Source organism: Protopterus annectens, chromosome 8.part0, assembly GCF_019279795.1.
Source record: "Protopterus annectens isolate FY-2018-M chromosome 8.part0, PAN1.0, whole genome shotgun sequence".
Taxonomy (NCBI): domain Eukaryota; kingdom Metazoa; phylum Chordata; order Ceratodontiformes; family Protopteridae; genus Protopterus; species Protopterus annectens.
The window spans coordinates 1,908,372,722-1,908,391,653 of record NC_056741.1 but is presented as its reverse complement, the minus strand read 5'-3'; the positions used below and the strand labels follow the sequence as shown (position 1 = coordinate 1,908,391,653).

General features: G+C 37.3%; 1 protein-coding gene across 2 annotated transcripts in view; it reads left to right on the top strand.

Annotated features, from left to right (window-relative positions):
• LOC122809712 (protein NLRC5-like) overlaps window positions 1-18,932 on the top strand; it is a 1,339,659-nt gene that overhangs the window by 643,052 nt on the left and 677,675 nt on the right. For both annotated transcript variants that reach the window (XM_044081407.1, XR_006365941.1), the window contains exon 18: window positions 15,008-15,091. In XM_044081407.1, coding sequence (XP_043937342.1) covers window positions 15,008-15,091 — 84 coding nt within the window. The remainder of the gene's footprint in view (window positions 1-15,007; window positions 15,092-18,932) is intronic.

The following is an 18,932-nucleotide window of genomic DNA, read 5'->3' as shown; positions in this document are numbered from 1 at the left end:
TGACAGCACCACCAGAAAAGCTCTCGCCAACACTTACTTGCTCCCCTCCCTATTATACAGTGCCCCCATTTTTACTAACCTGTACTCATCTCTATAAAATAAGCTCCAGTCCTGCTACCATAAACTCACCAAATTTGCCACAGGCAGCTCATACCGCTGACATCACTGCCAAGCCTTAAAATAATTAAACTGGCTGCAATTTCCACATCACCTTAACCTCATTCAGCTGTCCATAGCACTTAAAATTGTCTACAATCCAAATGACTGCCCTGCCCTTAAGAACATTTTAATACCCTATAGCCCCACCAGGGCCTTTCGCTCTGAAAATAAACAACTCATAACTGCACATGTACCAAACAAAAGAGCTGGACACCGCCTTTACTCATACACTGTCGCTAAACTATGGAACTCACTTCCAAACAGCATAAACACCATTAGCTGCTTCAATAAATTTAAACTCACTCCAAAGAACTACCTACTAACTACTAAAATCTGCCCCTGCATCTATCCAAATAGATAAACATCTAGTCTCCTTGAGCCTTCCTCTAGCTTACCCAAATCTTTACCCTTCAAAACCAGTAGGAAACTCTTTTTGATCTATAAGTTATTTTAAACAAGTCTGTTCTTAGTATAAATCTCGATAACCTTAACTATCATTCTAATCCCTCACCCCTTTTAAACTACCCTATTAGTGATTTTGCATTCCCTTTATTAATTATTTCAACCTAACACTACCCCTCTAGTGAGCTTTTCCTTTCTTAACTTTCAACCTGTTTCAATATTTACAAAAAAAACGTGTGTGTGTGTATGTGTTTATGTATCTTACTGTGTTTTTCTCTCTGATATTGTAACTTCCCACAATTTATTAGTCTGTTTCTCATTTTGTTATATTGTACTGTAATTTCTGTAAATTCTGTAAATTCTTGTAAAATACTGTGCAATCATAGTGTGTTTATGGAGCTTTTCTCCCTGGGCCTCCTCTGAAAACAGGCTTGTGTCTCAGTTGTACTTTCCCGGTCAACAAATGCCAATAAATAAATAAATCTTGAACTTCCACATTGGCCATAATGATTCTTCTATTGCTTCCCCAAAGATGTCTAAAGCCTGTTTGAGACAGACCTTTCTTTTCTGACCTCTTGTCAGGGACCCAGTTCCTCCGTGGGATATTGCCATTATGCTACAGGCTGTAACTTAACCCTTTACAGTAGATTTAAAATTCTTGACCTGGAAAACAGTTTATCTGGTGGCAGTTACATCAGCCAGGTGTATTTCAGAATTGAATTACAGGCACATTTATGCAAATCTCTGTATCTATTTTTTTACAAAACGATTGCGTCCCTTCTACCTATGGTGGCATCTGAGACAAACTTAAATCAGTCAATAAATTTACCAGTCTTTTTTCCCAGATATTCAAACATAGGTGAATATGTTTTACATGTGTTGGATGTTAAACAACTCAGGTTCTGTCTTCATAGAATGACACAATTCAGGAAATGTGATTGTTTATTAGTTTTTCAAAGCCAAAATGAGGTAAAGCTGTTGCCAAAGTTCCCCATTCAAAATGGTTGTCAGACTGCATTTCTTTTGTCTGTACCAAAAAGAATTTGTCTCTACAATCTAAGCCCAAGGTTCATTCCACTAGAACAATATCTAATTCAATAGCCTTTTCTAGAAGACTTCTCACTGACGGCATTTGTGCTGCAGCAACTTGGTCCATATCCATACGTTTGTGTCTCATTACAAACTGGATGTGCAATCTAGATCATATTCTTTTGGCTCCACCTTCCTTAGGAACATCCTTCCATTATACTACTAAAAAAGACAGCTTGGGAATCTGTCCCATGTCCATAACCACAGTTCCAAGGAAGGTGTACCAAAAAAAAAAACCCAAAACCAAGTAAAGTCAAAGGCACACAGGTGGAGAGACAGCACAATATAGTCAGGAAAAGCTTTATTTAACACAGTGATTAATGCCAACAAAATGGATAAATTGCTTTTGTCCAAACCAAGTCAGACTTCATCATAAGACACGTTAACCTGACAAATTCACCAAGATGTACTGAAAGCCAGAGGGGTACAGGCAGCTGCTTTATACCACTAAGAAATACAGCTTGGGAATCTGTCGCATGTGTTGAATCAGATGAAAACAGACAACACTGGATATGAAAGTTATTTACTTAATGTAAAGATATTATCTGATTTTCATCTGGATGTTGTCTGATTTTCATCTGGATCAACGTCCTTCCCCCTTCCTAAATTGTCACAGATGATTTCAGAATAACTGGAAGGTTTATAACTCAACTCCCTGTCTGTGAACAGTTCTTTTCTGACTGTTGCCTTCTCTTTTCCTCTTTAGTGTAGTAGCACTTATTATGTTTACACAGTAGTACCCCTTCTTGTGTTGGACAAGGGCAAACCTGATCAGAGGTATTAGAGTGGAGCACAGGGAGTTATATATAAGGGGAATGTCAGAGCCCTGGAAATGAAAAAAGCATCAGAGTCGGTGCTGAGGTCGGATCTTGTCAGATGTGACAACCCATGTGATGAACTGAACAAAAAACTGACAACATGGATCTATCATTATGGTAAGTACATAACTTTTGTTTAGTAGTTAACATGTATTTTGAAATGGTTTGTAAGTTTTATATTATTCTGGTTATAGGTAGCTATCCTTGATGTGTATATAAAAATTATCACTGTGATAGTAAGTTGTGTTGTGTTTTATTCCAGTTATTCACAGGATACTTAATGGTGTCAGACCTGCTGATGTAATACAAATATGTACCTGATTGAAAGTGGTCAAAATGGCAGTAAAAATAAAGGTCTTTACAAACATGATTACGTTTCTTTCTTGGAATATAAATGAGAGTGTCTAACCAGGTTAAAAGACAAGCTCTCTGTTTACTTAAAAAGTTGTTTTCTGAAGTAATTATCTAAGAAACTCACAACAATGAAGGGGAGCACTTAAAACTAGATAGATCTTGTTACAAGACAGGGGCATATGCACTATACTCTGTAGGAAGACAAAGAGATGTTTTAACAGTAACAATTTGAAATGTTGTGATCCGCTAAAGGGAGTCCTGAAATACATAAAATTAATCCCCGAAAGAATGGGCTTACATATACTAAGTCCGAGATGCCATTTCTCAGATTATTCCCTTTTCTCCGAGATTGTTGGTATATATAAGTTCATGGAGTGTTGGGGGTGCAGGGGGAGCTTGCAAGCCCTGCAAAAAAGAAGTTTAAAGGAGAAGAGCGATTTTTGAGATTCTGTCTTCTCCTGTGTTTTTGTTCTTTTTTTTCAGATTGTCGGCACTCCGCATTTTCAAGTGCTGACATTTCAATAGGGAAGCAAGGGTGTAGCTAGGCATACTCAGTGTGCATTTTTTCTGAATGTATCTTAGCAACTTTGTGGATCAAACAGAGCAGAATGTTTAGAACTGGGTAAGTTAGTATCTGCTATATAATGCTATACTAATAATGCTTACATAATAAGAATATGCTTCTAAAACTAGCCTTTTTATGGTTATAATTAGCAACGATTGAAAAAGATGTACCGTTTTCTGAAGTGTATATGGGCAGCATTTTGAGGGTTGAGTACATTTCGTAAAATGATACAAGGGTGGTAGGGGCAGCATAATTAGGTTTGAGTACAAAATATAAATTTCTAGCTACATCCCCTAATAGGGAGCCATTTAATTATGTCTAAAAGATCCCTGTTGATGTGAAATCAGATAGATGGAGCTGGTATGTTTTTATTAAGGTTAGAGTTAAGGATAGTTGATGTACCTTAGTAAATGGCAATATTCCATCAGGCACTTCAGTACCTGAATTTGCCTCCCTTCTAAGGGAATGGGTCGGTATTTAGGAAGAGCTTGCTCTCTGGGCATGAGACTGGAACACTGTGCTCAGCACAGATGAGGTACACACTGGTAACAGAAGAGAGAGCATTCTCCTCTAGCAGAAAGTATTTACAGTGAGTTGTCTTTATGTTGGGGATGGTAAACTTATTTATATGGATGGGAACCACTAACCTGGTTTCACTCTGTGGTCCCAGATATAGGTCTTATTCAAGAACTGGAAAGTATTTTTTCGCTTTGAAGCATGCATATATTTTTAACAGTTTCATTACATTCCCATTCCCAATGTCTGATCACTCCCTCACTGTTGTTGGACCTTGTAATAAGATCCCCTCTTTGGAGAGCTTACTGATTCCTTAAGGGTCTATCTATGCCTGATGACATGATGACACTGATTGCGGGACACATACCAGCAGGGAGAAAACTCTACTGTCTACCTTTTTCCACTCAATGGGAGATGCTGAAGTAGCATTTAATTTCATTTTTAAAAACAAGAAAGGAGATACACAGAAAGGTGGCTTAAAGGCTTACCAGCCCTTGCAAAAAGAGATTTAAAGAAGAAGAGCGATTTTTGAGATTCTCTCTTCTCTTGTGTGTTTTTTTTTTTTTTTGGCTTGCCGGCACGTGACATTTCGAGTGCTAACATTTCAATAGGCAGCCATTTTAATTATGTTTAAAAAAATCCTTTCAGTGTGAGAACAGATAGATGGAGCACGTATATTTTTATTAAGGTTAGAGTTAGGAATAGTTTATGTACCTTGGTGAATGTCAGTATTCCACCAGGCACTTTGGTACCTGAATTTTCCTTCGTTCTAAGGGAATGGGTCAATAGTCAGTAAGGAATTGCGCTCTGGGCATGAGACTGGAACACTGTGTTCAGCACAGATGAGGTTCATGCTGGTAACAGGAGAGAGACTGTCCCCTCCTGAGGAAGGCAGTTATAGTGAGTTGCCCTTGTGTTGGGGATGGTGGATTTATTTAAGTGGATGGGAACCACCAACCTAGTTTCACTTGCTGTGGTCCCAGACATAGGTCTTATTCATGAATTGACAAGTATTTTGTAACTTTGAAGCAAGCATAATTTTTAACATTGCCATTGTCAGTGTCTGATCACTTACCTACTGCTGTTTGACCCTGTAATAAGATCACCCCTTTGGAGGCCTAACCTATTTTTTACAAGTCTGTCTATGCCTTATGACACTGTTTACTGGACACATTGGCCAGCAGGGGACAACTCTTTACCTTTTCACACTCAAGGGGAGATAAAGAAGGAGGATTTAACTTCATTTTTACAAACTAGAGATGGGATACACAGAAAGGTGGCTTAAAGGCTTGACAGTCTGCACCAAGACTTATAAGAGACACACAATGAAGAACTCAGAAAAGACCATATGATAAGGTCGAGTTAGATTGGGGCAGTGAGGCTCTTGATAGTTCTCTCAAATATAAAGAAGAATTTACAAAGAAAATATTTGGGATCCAACCCTATATTTCACTCCCACTAATTAGAAACTTCTTGTCATGACACTCAGACAGAGGGAAGAATAAAATATTTGCTAGATTAGGTAACTGACTACAGGTCAGGTTGTTACAGTTCCACAGAGGATTCCCCAGAATTTCTCTATTTTTTTTTTATCCCGCTTTACTCTGAAGATCCTATAGACTGACTAATACTCTCAGGTGTCGCTGATTACTTAGAGAACCTAACCCTTCCCCAGTAGACTCAACTAAATGCAGAACAGCTCATTAAACCCATTTCTATGGTAGAGATACTCTGTACTATGCAGAAAATGAATAGGGGCAAAACCCCAGGCCTTGATAGTCTCGTAGTGGAGATATAGCTGTAGGAAGGTCCTCTCTTTGTGAAAGCCTTCAGGGACCTGGCAAATGAGGTTTTGATCTCTGGGTTGGTCTACCTTACTGTAAGGAGGTGCCAGTCATGCATACTTGAAACCTGGCAAGGAACCCCTTTTTGTTAATTCCTCTTGTCTCATTTCAGTGTCAAATAATGGCTATAAAATACACACCACCCTCATTAAAATAGGTTAGCTAGATTTTCTCCCATGTAATACACCTGGACCAAACAGGTTTGTCATTGGCTGTGCCACCCTTCAAACCTTTGGAAAACTTTACTCATAATATATAATGCCTTTACATTAAATACCACATTAGTCCTAGTTAGTTTGGATGTGGAGAAAACATTCAGTAGAGTAAAGTGGAAGTTTTCTTTTTGTGGTGCTTGAACGGAAGAGATTCCCAAGACTATTTGTATCTTTTATCTGGGAGCTGTATTATGGAGTCACAGTAAAGATTAAGGTTGGAAGGGATTGTTTTACAGTCTACTAACCTACACAGGGGGACCAGACAAGGCTGTGCCCCCTTTTGCTCCTATTCTTTGCTTTATACTTGACAATGACACTTCATAAGATACTGGCTCCTGGAGGCATACTAGTAGATCAGCACCTATCACTTTCTCTGTATGCTAATGTTATTGTAGTGTATCTTACAGACCCTGAACAGGAAATGGATCCGATATTTGCTGAATTAAAACATTTTGTAAACCTCCAGTGGTACAAGTTGAATGGGGCTAAAACTAAAACTGTGGCACTCAATTATATCCATAACCAAGGCATCTTAGAGAGGTTTTCCTTCCTTCTGATGCACAAAATAAAACATTGCCTTGTAGCAAAACAGAAACAACCACCAGTATAGCCAACAAATTTAATGAAACTCTGACGTCTCGGCCAAAGCCTTCATAGGTTAGTACAAAGCTAAGTGCCCGTGCGAGCCATTTTAAGCCTAGCCAATTATCCCTTGTGAGACTCAAACTCTGCACCTTGTGTTTGTAAGGCAAACACCTTAACTATTAGGCCACCCTTCAAGGAGTATAACACATACAAATACATCAATTAAACAATCGTGCAATTAAAGAAGTACTCAAGTACTCTCCAATTACATTCTTCATTTAGTCAGCTTGGAGACAGGGTGCCACACTTTAAAATGTAAGTAGATTCTTTTAAAAGCAACTGTTTTTTTATAAAAGAAACATCAAATCTAGATATTTGTATTATTTTCCAAAACAGTGCCTTGTAGCCCTTTACTTTCTCTATCATGAAACAAACTAAAATGTTCAGCTATAGAGCTCTCTGTTTTTTAATTAGCAATATCCCTCACATGCTCTAAAATTCTAGTTTTAAAACACAAAGATGCAAGGACATCTCAAGGCATATATAATGCCTTCAGTACTGCAAGTAAAATGGCCACAGGTTTTAAAAGGAACATTATTTATTCTAGGAAAAGTTTCTATATACATCCTTTTTTCCTTCCTTGGTGGTAGTCTGTGATTTACATGGGGGTCACATTAGCTGGTGATACAGAGATGGCTTTGGGTTTGGCGCTGGGGGTCTAGTACAGAAAAGGTCCAAAATTGTTTTAGGACATGGATGGGAATAAGTTTTGACTTAAAACAGAGAGTCTTGGCAATCAAATGGTTTGTCTTGCCCTTAATCCTGTATCCTGTGTAGAGTTTCTCAGTTCATCTTTCACCAGTGTTTGTATTAAGGATTAAAAGAATGTCCACCTCTTATTTTATGTGTGGACCAGAAACCAAGGTACAAATGGGAGCTGCTTACTCTGCAGAATCATGGTGAATTTCTCTCCCAGACTTTAATATATATTGTCTCTGGCATTTCTAAACATGTTATTGGGGTTACTTTGTGTTAGAATGCTATTTGGAAGAACATTATGATGCACAAGTCAGTGGCATAGGTACATTTATAGGGTTTTTATGACATTAGGCCTAAGGATGCACAGGCTTAATACTCAGGTTATGGGGAATGTAGGTAAATCCACTTTTCAGGCTCTAAAGATAACAGACAGATAGACATACCTGCATGGAGTCACTCTATCTAATTTGTTCTCCAGGAATATGGATCCCATAAAATGTGGCTGTAGTGACTTTGCTTAGGAGATATGGAACTCAACAACTATTGGGAACAGTTTAATTAAAACTAATTAAATTTCATCAGCTAACTATAGCCCACAACACTCTTTACAAAACATCCAAAACACCTATTCTTTCCACACTAATCACTCCCTATAAAAACCTGGAATCCTTAAGGTCTTCTCAGAAATTTCTAGTACATACAACTAAAACAAACAATAAAGCTGGTGACTTCCTTTTTTCTAATATAGTTGGAAAAGCCTGGAACCTCCTTCCAAATGAACTCTCCACACTTCCTTCACTACCCTGTTTCAAAAACAAATTGAAAGTATTCCTCAAAACTCATTGGTTATGCCCATGCTCTAAACCTGACTAGTCTAACTGTCTTTTTATACTCTGATCTTCCAAACCCATTAACGCATTAAAAGCAACTCCTTCCTTATTAAACTATGTTACTAATTATCTCTTGAATACCTTGATTGTATTTGCATTCCTTTATTATGCCTGTATTTCTGCATTGTAAACTATAGATTGTACTTGCATCCTTTATTATGCCTGTATTCTGTGCTGTAAATTTTATGGTGATAACCTGTTATACATACTGTAAATAGCTTTTATCTATCTCATGTATCCTAAGATGTTGTGTTAATTGCATTATCCTAGCTTTGGAGCTTAACTCCTCGGGCCTCTACTGAAAATGGACATGTATCCAGTTGGACTAGCCTGGTCAACAAATGTAAAATAAATAAATAAATAAATCAACAGTTATGTAATGAAGGCGATGAGCCATCTTAGTTGAGACTTACATGGATATTTCAATTCACTACGAGGGATTACCCTCAAGTGATGAAGCTATTGGCTTATTTTAATAAACTAAGTATAGGCTGCACCAAGAAAGAGGATTGATCTAGATGGATACTGTTCTGTTCTAGCAAAATAAAAGAGTAATATCCAGTCACTTTAATGAGTTTCTTGCATCCAGGCAAAATTAGTTTTTAGCTACAAAAGAAGATGGCAAACAGATTTTAACCTTTATATAATGGATGAACAATGGGCATCCCGCCAACAAGTTTCAAGATATGCCATCAAATCCCAAACAGATACTAAAATCACTTCCCCTTGATGAGGCAGTTAAGTTCTTCAACTCAGCCTTCCTCAGCATACTAAACAATCTCACTTCTCTTAGACAAAAGAGTATAAAGACCAATTATGCCAGCTGGCTAACAAGATCCACTAAGGATCTCATGAAATGCAGGGACAAATCATGGAAAATCTGGCAATAAACAAAAACTCATCTGACCTCGCCCAATACAAACAGCTCTGAAACCAGGTTAAGCTCCTAGTACTACAAAACCAGAAAGAACACTACCTTACATTACAAAAATCAACACAAGCAAAACCCAAAGAAATTCTGGAGCTGTCTCAACTCTTTATTAAACCCAGACTCTAGTAATAATCTTTGCCCAGACCCATATAAAACACCCATTGAAATTGCTGCAGTCTTCAACTCCTATTTCATAGATACTATAGCCAGTCTAACCTCTACCTTTTCCAAGACCAACTTGTCCACCACAGACCTCACCACAGCTAACACTAGTACACCCCCTATTCCCAACTTTTCTCTGTCACCAGTACCCATCTCAACTATTAAAAAATTGCTTCTAAAACGCAAACCATGCACAAATGCCCCTGGAAATATACCTGTCAAATACCTGCGAATCTCAGCCAACTCAATTGCTTACCCTGTCAGCATACTTCTCAATAGATCTGCCCAAGAATCCAATGTGCCCATCATCTGGAAAAAAAGCTTATATCCTCCCTCTACACAAGGGGGGGCCTCAACATAGACAACACCAACTTCCGCCCCATTGCTCTACTATCACCCATCTCTAAGATTCTGGAAAAATGCATTCATTCTCAACTTCTTCACCATCTGACTCACAACCACATCCTGTCCCCAGCCCAACACAGATTTAGGCCAGGACATATTACCACCACTGCCCTCATATCCATCATGGACACTGTCAACTGAGCCTGTGATGCTGGTAAAATCGTATCTTCACTATTTCTTGATCTTTCTAAAGTTTATGATACTGTACCCCACTCTCTCCTTCTAACAAAACTCTCTAACAAAGGTACCACACCTCAAACAGTAAACTGGTTCACTAACTGCCTCACTAACAGGCAACAATGAACTAAATGGCAGAACTCTTAGTCTTACTCCCCTTTCCTAAACACCACCACTGGCGTTCCTAAAGGCTCCATTTTTAGGCCCACTTCTGTTTAGCATATTTATCAATAACTTCCACACTTCACTCCCTCAAGGCTCAGTCATCCAGTACACAGATGACTCCACTATCATCTACACTACAAACAACTCCTCAGAACTACACCAACTCACCCAAAACACCCTTACCTGCACTGAAATGTTGATGTCTAATAATCATCTTGCCCTGAACCCCAACAAAACTAAATTAGTAATCTTTGCCCCCAAATGTCCACACCTCTACAAAAAGAGGACTTCACCATTCAATCCCTAAATGGTGCCACCATTGACATTGTACCTAGCACAAAACTCCTAGGTGTCATCATAGACAAAATCCTCACATTCAGCCTGCACATCCAGTCCAATGTCAAAAAGACACATCAAAAGCTTGGCACTCTCTACTGACACAAACATCTACTCAGTGCATCAGCCCGACTTTCCCTTGCCTCTTCTTTTCTATTACCCTCTCTTTTATACAGTGCCCCCTCCTCACCAATATTCAGTCCTCCCTAAAATCCAAACTAGACTCATGCTACAACAAAATTGCTAAGTTTGTAACTAATGTCTCCTACTCATCCCACCACTGCTTATTATTGCACAATGTAAAATGGCTTGAACTCCCTAACTATCTCACCTTTATCCAACTAACAACAGCTCACAAACTCATTCATAAACCATCCATGTGCCCTGCTCTATCTTATATACTTACTTTATACCATCCTAACAGACCACTCCGATGCAACAACCAACTGCTCGTAAATGTAGAGAAAAAAACTTTCATCTGGCCAGATGATTTACTCCTTTACCATTGCAAAACTTTGGAACTCCCTCCCCCCAACTGTTAGATCCACCTGCTCAGTAATCCTCTTCAAGACATCTCTGAAATAGCACCTCTCCTCATCTTGGCTGTGCACATGTGCTAACACCACATCTCATATAACCTAACTTCAACCATCACAATTATTCTCACCCCCACTCTACTACTCTGGCATCCTCCTTTCACATCCACCTGTCTCTTTACTTACTCTGCCTCTCCATCCTGTCCACTTCTCTCTTCTACTAACCCTCATTGTCCTACCATTGATCCCTCCTGTCTACTTCCTTCTCTTCCTAACCCTTATAGACTTACCATTGAACCAGGCGAGACATTCAGGTACTCTTGCAGCCTACCTTAATATCATGCCACTACTTATATTTGTAACAATATCCACGACTTTGCTAATTCTTGTAACCAGGCACATATAGCCTATTGCTCAACTATTACACCTCCTAAATGTGTGAAAAGTTTGTTTAAGTACCTAGTCTCTAATTAATTCCTATATCTGCTTTGCGCCCACTGCATGAAGTGTCCTATATAAATTTTGCTAGCTGAACACTACTGTATTTCTAAATAAGACCTAACCAAAGAATAAGGCCTAGCATGGTTTTCCAGGGTGGTCATGATATAAGCCTTACCCCAAAAAATAAGCCCCAGTTAAGATCATTGACAACACATGAAGGACATGTTGAATTATAAAATAATAATATTATTGACACCTGTTGACTAAGGTTATTGTACTCTGCATGCCATTTTCTGACCATTCAGACACCTAACTTCTTCTCTTTGTAGAAGGTTGTAAGATTCTTTCCCCGGGAGTCCTCCACGATTCTTACTGTAACCCTAATCCTCACTCACACTTGACGTTTGAGATCCTTGGCCCATAAATACTGGCAAGTGTACTTTGACTGGTCAAAGTACAGACAACGCACGTAAAATGTGCGCACTTGATAATGAACAGGTGTGTTGTGTCTTCTTAACTGTCACCATTTTTGTTGCCACTCCTGTCTCGTAAGTCTTCAATTAACCCCACCAGACAAGATGGGTGCAAAAAAAAAGAGCTATTCCATTGAGTACAAGAAAGGAATTGTGGAGGACTCCCGGGGAAAGAATCTGATGGCTTTCTGCAAAGAGAAGAAGTTGGATCTCTGAATGGTCTGAAAATGGTGAGCAGCGTACTTTAACCTCAGTCAACAGGTGGACGAGGGAAATGCTAAGAAGTGCAAGTGTGGATCAGGTCGGCAACCATTAATTCCTGAGCTGGAAGACATCATCTGTGAATGGATTGCTAACAGGAGAGCAAAGGCTTTTGGTTGTGCTCATGGCTGATATTCAAGCATTTGCCCTTGCAATAGAACCACAGTTAGAAATATCCCCAGAAGAATTCAAAGCATCACAACATTGGCGGGATGGCTTCCTACAGCGATATGGACTGTCTCCAAGAAGATCGACAACACTGTTCAAGCTGGAAGATATTGAAGTTATTAAACGTGCACTTGCATTCAAGTCCTTTGTTGATGGCATCGACTTTTCTAAATACCAACGCTCCAACATGATTGCTATGGATGAAACTGCAGTGTTTATGGGCCAAGGATCTCAAACAACAATTGATCAGAGGGGTGCCTTGTCAATCTACATTCCCTCCACTGGTTATGAGAGTGCAAGTTTTTTTCCTGAATTTCCGCAATTCATCTAGATGGAAAGAAAACCCCACCTCTAATCATTAGTAAGGGCAAGAAAGATAAGATTGAATGTGTTATAGGCATTTACATTCTTGAAACCAAAAAAAGCCTGGTGCACACAAGCAGTTATTTGGAAGCAGGTTGATGTAATGCTGCCACTTGTTTTGCGAGGTGGCAAAAGAGGTCTGCTAGTCTGGGATTCAGCCAGCAGTCACCGCGCTAAAGACATGAAGAACTTCCTTACACAGAGAAGAACAGATCAAATAATGATTCCCGCAGGAATGACTGGCTATCTCCAGACTCTTGATATTGCAATAAACAAGCTATACAAGGATCATTTACACATGGAACTCAATGACTACATTGAAAATAGAATGGAGAGAAATCAGTGTGGAAACTTTGTGAAGCCTAGCCTGCAAGAGGTTGTGACTTGGGTGAAGAAATCACTGACAGCTGTGTTGCCAATGCACTACGAGCAGGCTACATGGACAAGCAGTGCTCATATAAGGAGAGCTCTGTTGCTGGGCATGACAGATTGGGGCCAATGGTACTACAGGAAATGGGGTCGCAAGAAATTCAGGCCTGAATTCAGGGGTTGGAGACTTTTGACAATATTCCAGAAGAAAATGACATGACTGTATTTGAATAACTTTTGTATTATCGGGGCAACAGAATGGATTGCTTCTGCTTTTAGCTGCCAGCAAGCTCTTGTCAGTTTTTTTGACTTTATTGTATTAAGGTAATGTTCCATTATCAAGGGGTAATTACAAAGTAAGGCCACTAGTTCCCAGACTTCATGTTTATGACTTTCCATCATTCTTCTCTTATGGTTTGGGTAGGGAATAAAGAAAGCATCACCACTCAAAAAGTGGCAGTTATTCACCTGTTTTATTCCCCTTCTTCAATACACATGTACTGAGATTTTCGGCAGTTTCTGTTAAGCATGAAATATTGCACTGTGAAAGCCAAGGTGTAGATATTATGAAGTTGAAATGTTTGTTGCACTGTTTATGTAGAATTCTCACACAACTGTTACTGCATTACCTGGAACTGTTGCCCAATAATGGAATAGTGCCAAATAAATGTCAATTTGTGTACATGAATAAACGTCGATTTGTGTACATAAATAAATGTCAATTTTTGTACATGAATAAATGTTGATTTGTGTACATGAATAAATGTCAATTTTTGTACATGAATAAATATAGATTGTTGTAAGGGGGGGGTAAATAAGGCATCCCCTGATAATAAGCCCTAATGCGTATTTCGGTGGGAGAAAAAGTATAAGACCCAGTCTTATTTTCGGGGAAATACGGTACTCGTATGGAATATTCTCATGTATATGCTCTGTATTGCTTGTATAATATCTTTAATTTGAGAATGATTACTTATGCACTTTTTTTTCACCAATTGTATAAGCTGCCAGTAATATGTACTAAATGTCTTTATCAATGTAAATTCTGTATTGTATGTGAAATGTCTTATATGTGGAGCTTTTCTCCCTGGGACTCCACTGAAAATGGCACTTCTGGCCCAGCTGGACCATCTCGGTAAAGAAATGCAACAAATGCAAATAAATAATAAATAAATATAGGTTCTTTGGATAGTGGTGCCATTTAAATATTTTGGTATACCCCACAGATTAGCTATTATGTTGCCCAACCTTTCCCCAGTATGCTGGACATGTAAATTGGACTCTTTAAAAAGGGAAACAGAAAAATGTAATATTTTGGTGCCCGGATGCATAAGATTGACCTGTTCCTTGTTTATTATAAGGTATCTTCCCAGAAATCAACTTTCAAAGAGAAATACTGTAATTTTGCAACTACTGATATTGGGGGAAAAAGTAATAACCAAGGTCTGGAAGAAGAGAAGATGCTCACTTCATGGGGAACTATATAAACTTATGAGAGATTTTAAGGACAGAGAGACCACTTAAGAAGACTTAACAATGATTTTCAAGATGAGGGACAAATGGTCAACCTGGATGAATATGTTACCAGTTAGCTAGGTCCATACTAATGAAAGGGAATGGTTGTCATTACCATAGGGGATATCAGCCTTTCAGCCACTCTTCGACTGATGCCAAGGAGTGCTTGCCCTAATCTATAAGACAACATTTTGTTTCATGTATAAATCTTGTTTGGAATACATTACCTTAAACTAACTAATATTAAATTAAATAATAACTACTCATTCTTGTGACAAGGAATAATTTGTATCTGTAGTTCGTACTTATACTGTTTATTGTTTTACTGTTTTTTTTTTTTTGCTTTTGTTGACTTGTTTACATTAAAAGTGTTTCCTTATTAAAAAAAGATTGATTTCATTTATTGAGATGTCTTATAGTATCAATTAAAAAGCACTAGCATATTTGACATGCTTTTATAATTATATACTTTATTAAATGCATTTTGTTTCCCTTTTTTTAATTCATAGCCTCATTCAGTGTGGACTGGAAGCACTTCATCTTCCTCAGCTAAAACAAGTTATTGGACAGTGTTCCAACCTGCGAGAACTAAAGTAAGTTAAAAGCATTCTAATCTGTGTCAGTGTAGTAGTGAGAATTTTCCTACCACTAGTGTAACATGCACAAGCACACAAACATTTTCTTATATGTGGCACTTATTGCTTCTTTTGTTTGGAATTTTCCATCTATATGCTGTTTATGTGAGTCCAACATTTTATTCCACAGAGTAAAATGTTATTCAATAAGATATGAAAAATATAGTTGTGTTACATTTACCATGAGAGATTGTTTCATGCCTACTTGAGCTGATATGCTAAAATCCATATTTCCTTCTTTCAACTGCTCACAACATCATGCGTTTTTAGATAACTTGTAATGCATTATCCTTTCTCCAATACTGTGACGTCTCAGTTAAAGTTCAAGAAATGTTTTTAATGTATGTATTGTTTTAAATTGTTGCTCTTTCTTTGAGTTGTAGTAACCTCAGAATGAGAGTAATGAAATAATGGGGATAGGAAGAGAAGCACCCCGAGATGTAGATGTCAGGGATGCCTCCTACAAAATCACTTATTTTAAGTTTATTGGGGCTGTGTATTTGCATTGAATTAATTGTTCATTTAGTACTACTGGAGCAATCCTTTATGTAGTCAAGGAAATAGTTTTGTGAATTTATTTTAAGAGTAGTGTGCACCAAGGTATTAGGGATCAAAGTGACACAGTGGAACAGAGAAATACTCAGTAGTTGTTGGCTCTGATACTTGTTTTTGAAGGGTATAAGGTAAAGTAGTATTTATTTAACACTTGGATAGGTCATTCAGAAGACATAGTTATAATTGTTTTTTCATCAGCGTCCTCAGGAAATAAGTATTTATTTACAGGTTTGCAGAGAAAATAGCTTTAGTTGGTAATCCTTAGTAGTGAACAGACTTACAGTTACTATTTTGTGAAAGACATACTGAATATATGAAAACAACAATAATAAAAAAGAAAAAAAAAAACAAATAATAGCACTGTCATGAAGAAATAATATACAGTGTAGTTTGAGATTTCAAAATTGCAGTCATTTGAAATTCCTCTCATATATTCTTTTCTAAGATGAAAATAAACAACCAAAGAAAATTATCTATTTACAATATGTGCAAAGTGCATTGGGCTGTCTAATTACACTTGTCAAAATTATAAAATAAGGTTCAGAGCATACAGTTACTGTATTGGAGTGTGAAGCTCAGTCAGTAAACATCATTAGTCATCAATGATAACTGCTATAGAACTCCCTCTGACATTCTGGTGGTTTCTGAACAATGTAACACTATTTACCAGTACTAACTTGCAAACCTGATGAACAAGATTTGAGTTTCATGACCTGCATCCCTAATATCTTAGTGCACAGGTTTGCTCCTATGACCTCCCCTCATCCACCATGTCTATAAAACCACCAGTTTATTCCCTGAAGTATCCCAGACCCATGTTCAGTGACAGGGAGGAGATTGAGGCAGCCAAGGCAGTGTCATACTCTTGCATTAGAGTATTTTTCTTTAATTCCCCACTTCTTGCAAATATCAGTAATGCCCCATGAATAGTATTTGTAGTGGGTATCAGCTCTGCCCAACCCCTAAATGATTTAAGGGTTTGATGTTAGCAGGATTTCGTGCCTCCCCCTAGGCAGCTCTAGCATTATTGTTTTTCCTCATTCACAGGGAAATAAATGTGTCAGTGCGCACCCCACCTACATCACCCAAGGATGGGTATATCCACCTCACCATGACTTTACATCAAAGTGATGCTGATGGCAGTGTAAACTGACAAAAGACACTTGGTGACTGGCATTTTCACTCACATCCTCAGTTTCTTTTTAATTTATTTAGCAGAAGTGAGTTATAGACAAAATACATAGGTCATCAAATGGTTCACTGTTCTCATATATGTTGCCCATCATGTGATAATGTGCACAGACCACCCGTGCTTGAATCTTACATCTACTTTTACAGAGGTACTTCCTTATTACATTTTACTCTTCTTATTTAGTATTGTATCTTTTCCATAAAAGTATATTTCAATGTCTTTCTTGAAACTTCCCAATATGAGTACATGTATGTGCCTGTTTGGTAATGCACATGGTTAATGTACATTGGTCACACCATTTCGTTATCACAATTGTAAATAAAATATCCTATATAAATCTAGCATTGGGTGTCTCACATTGCTGCCAGACCTTCCCAATATCTCATACTGAGCAATGAAACTTGCTGGTACAGATGTCATTTCAGAAGGTCCAGCTAACTATTCTCCTTGTATTTTGAGACTGTTAACCTCTGATGTGGCATACATTGAGTTTAATCTTAAGAATATCATCTAAATAGGCCCTCACTTGATGACCTGAGTACGTGAACAAATAAAATAAATCTGTTTTTCTATGTACTAAAGTCTACGGAATTCCTTCAAGTATATTACTCGAAATATTTAAAATACAGAAAGAAAGAAAATAATAAATGCAAACAATAATTTAAATCATGCAGATATTTATTTATGTACTCATTTATTCGTTTATTTGTTCATTCATTCACTCAAGTAAAGAAAATAATCTAATGCACGTGGAATAGCTTTCTAATCCATTATTCTACAGAATGAATGCTTTCTTTATCAGACTTCGTTAGATTACAGAACCAATAAACACTTTTTCAAGAAAAACACCCAGTCATTATAATCAGTTTATGCAAAATAGTAAGACACCTATAAAAGTCAATTATTGGCAATTCATCTATCTATATAAGAAAAGAAACATTTAAAATAATTTAGTGTTTTATCTTCTTCAACTTAAAAGCACTTCTAAAATTTAGATGTTTATTTAGATGGCTTGGGGGGGTAATGAAGCATTCATGCTGACTTTCCATGTATAAGCTTTAAAATCAACTATGTAATTAAATAAAACAAAATAATTTAGTACTTTATATTCAACATAAGAACACTTTTAAAATGTGGCTATCCATTTATACTTGGTAGGGGGCTGAAGCATTCATAATGGTTTGGCCATCCATACTCAGTAAAATCTAGAAAAAAATTCCTATCCTCCCTCAAGTTAGTAAATCTTTTAAAATTTTGGCATCACACTATGTCTGGTTGGCATTATGTTTTAAAATACTGTAATTATGTTTGTAAACACATATACTTTGTTTTCTCACAGTACACTGTATATAAACTGAGTCAAAAGTAGAAAAGTCAGCAGCAGCCACAACTTACATTGAAGAACAATTAAAATATTTAGATGCTTCATGTTTATTCCAGTACCTTGGTAATATCCATAAAGATACATTGTCTGTATGTATTACAGGTACTAGTGTCCTTCATTTTATCAGAAGTTAAAAGTTTTGGTTTTCTAAAATACCTTATATATATTCTGACCTCCTTTGGTAAAAACAGAATGTTACCTAAAATAGCTTTAAAATCAGTTTGTGCTCTTCAAACTGTCCCTAATGGCCCACTAACCAATGTATAGGGTATGTATAAGTAAGAAGCTTACTTGTGTTCCATTTTGTGTCATTTGTTAATTCTGTAATCTTAGAGCCTGATTCATCAAGGTTAACCAGCCTTAATTTACAACCCCCTTTCTGAGTTGACATCACAAAATAAGTTCTTAATAAATTCACTAGAATACCACCTTACTTTACGTTGAGTTTTTAAAAGATCCATGGTGATGTGCTGATTTGCCCTTACAAGTCACTCCTTAATGACATTGAAATTGGAATAATTGGGGTGTGTATTATGATAAGACAGATACGAATTAATGTTCTCTTCCTTGCAATACATATAATTTTACCATTATGTAAATCTGAAATTAATTTAAAAAATAAAACAATGATTTCATTATGTTTAAATTTCAATGGTAAAACTGATATA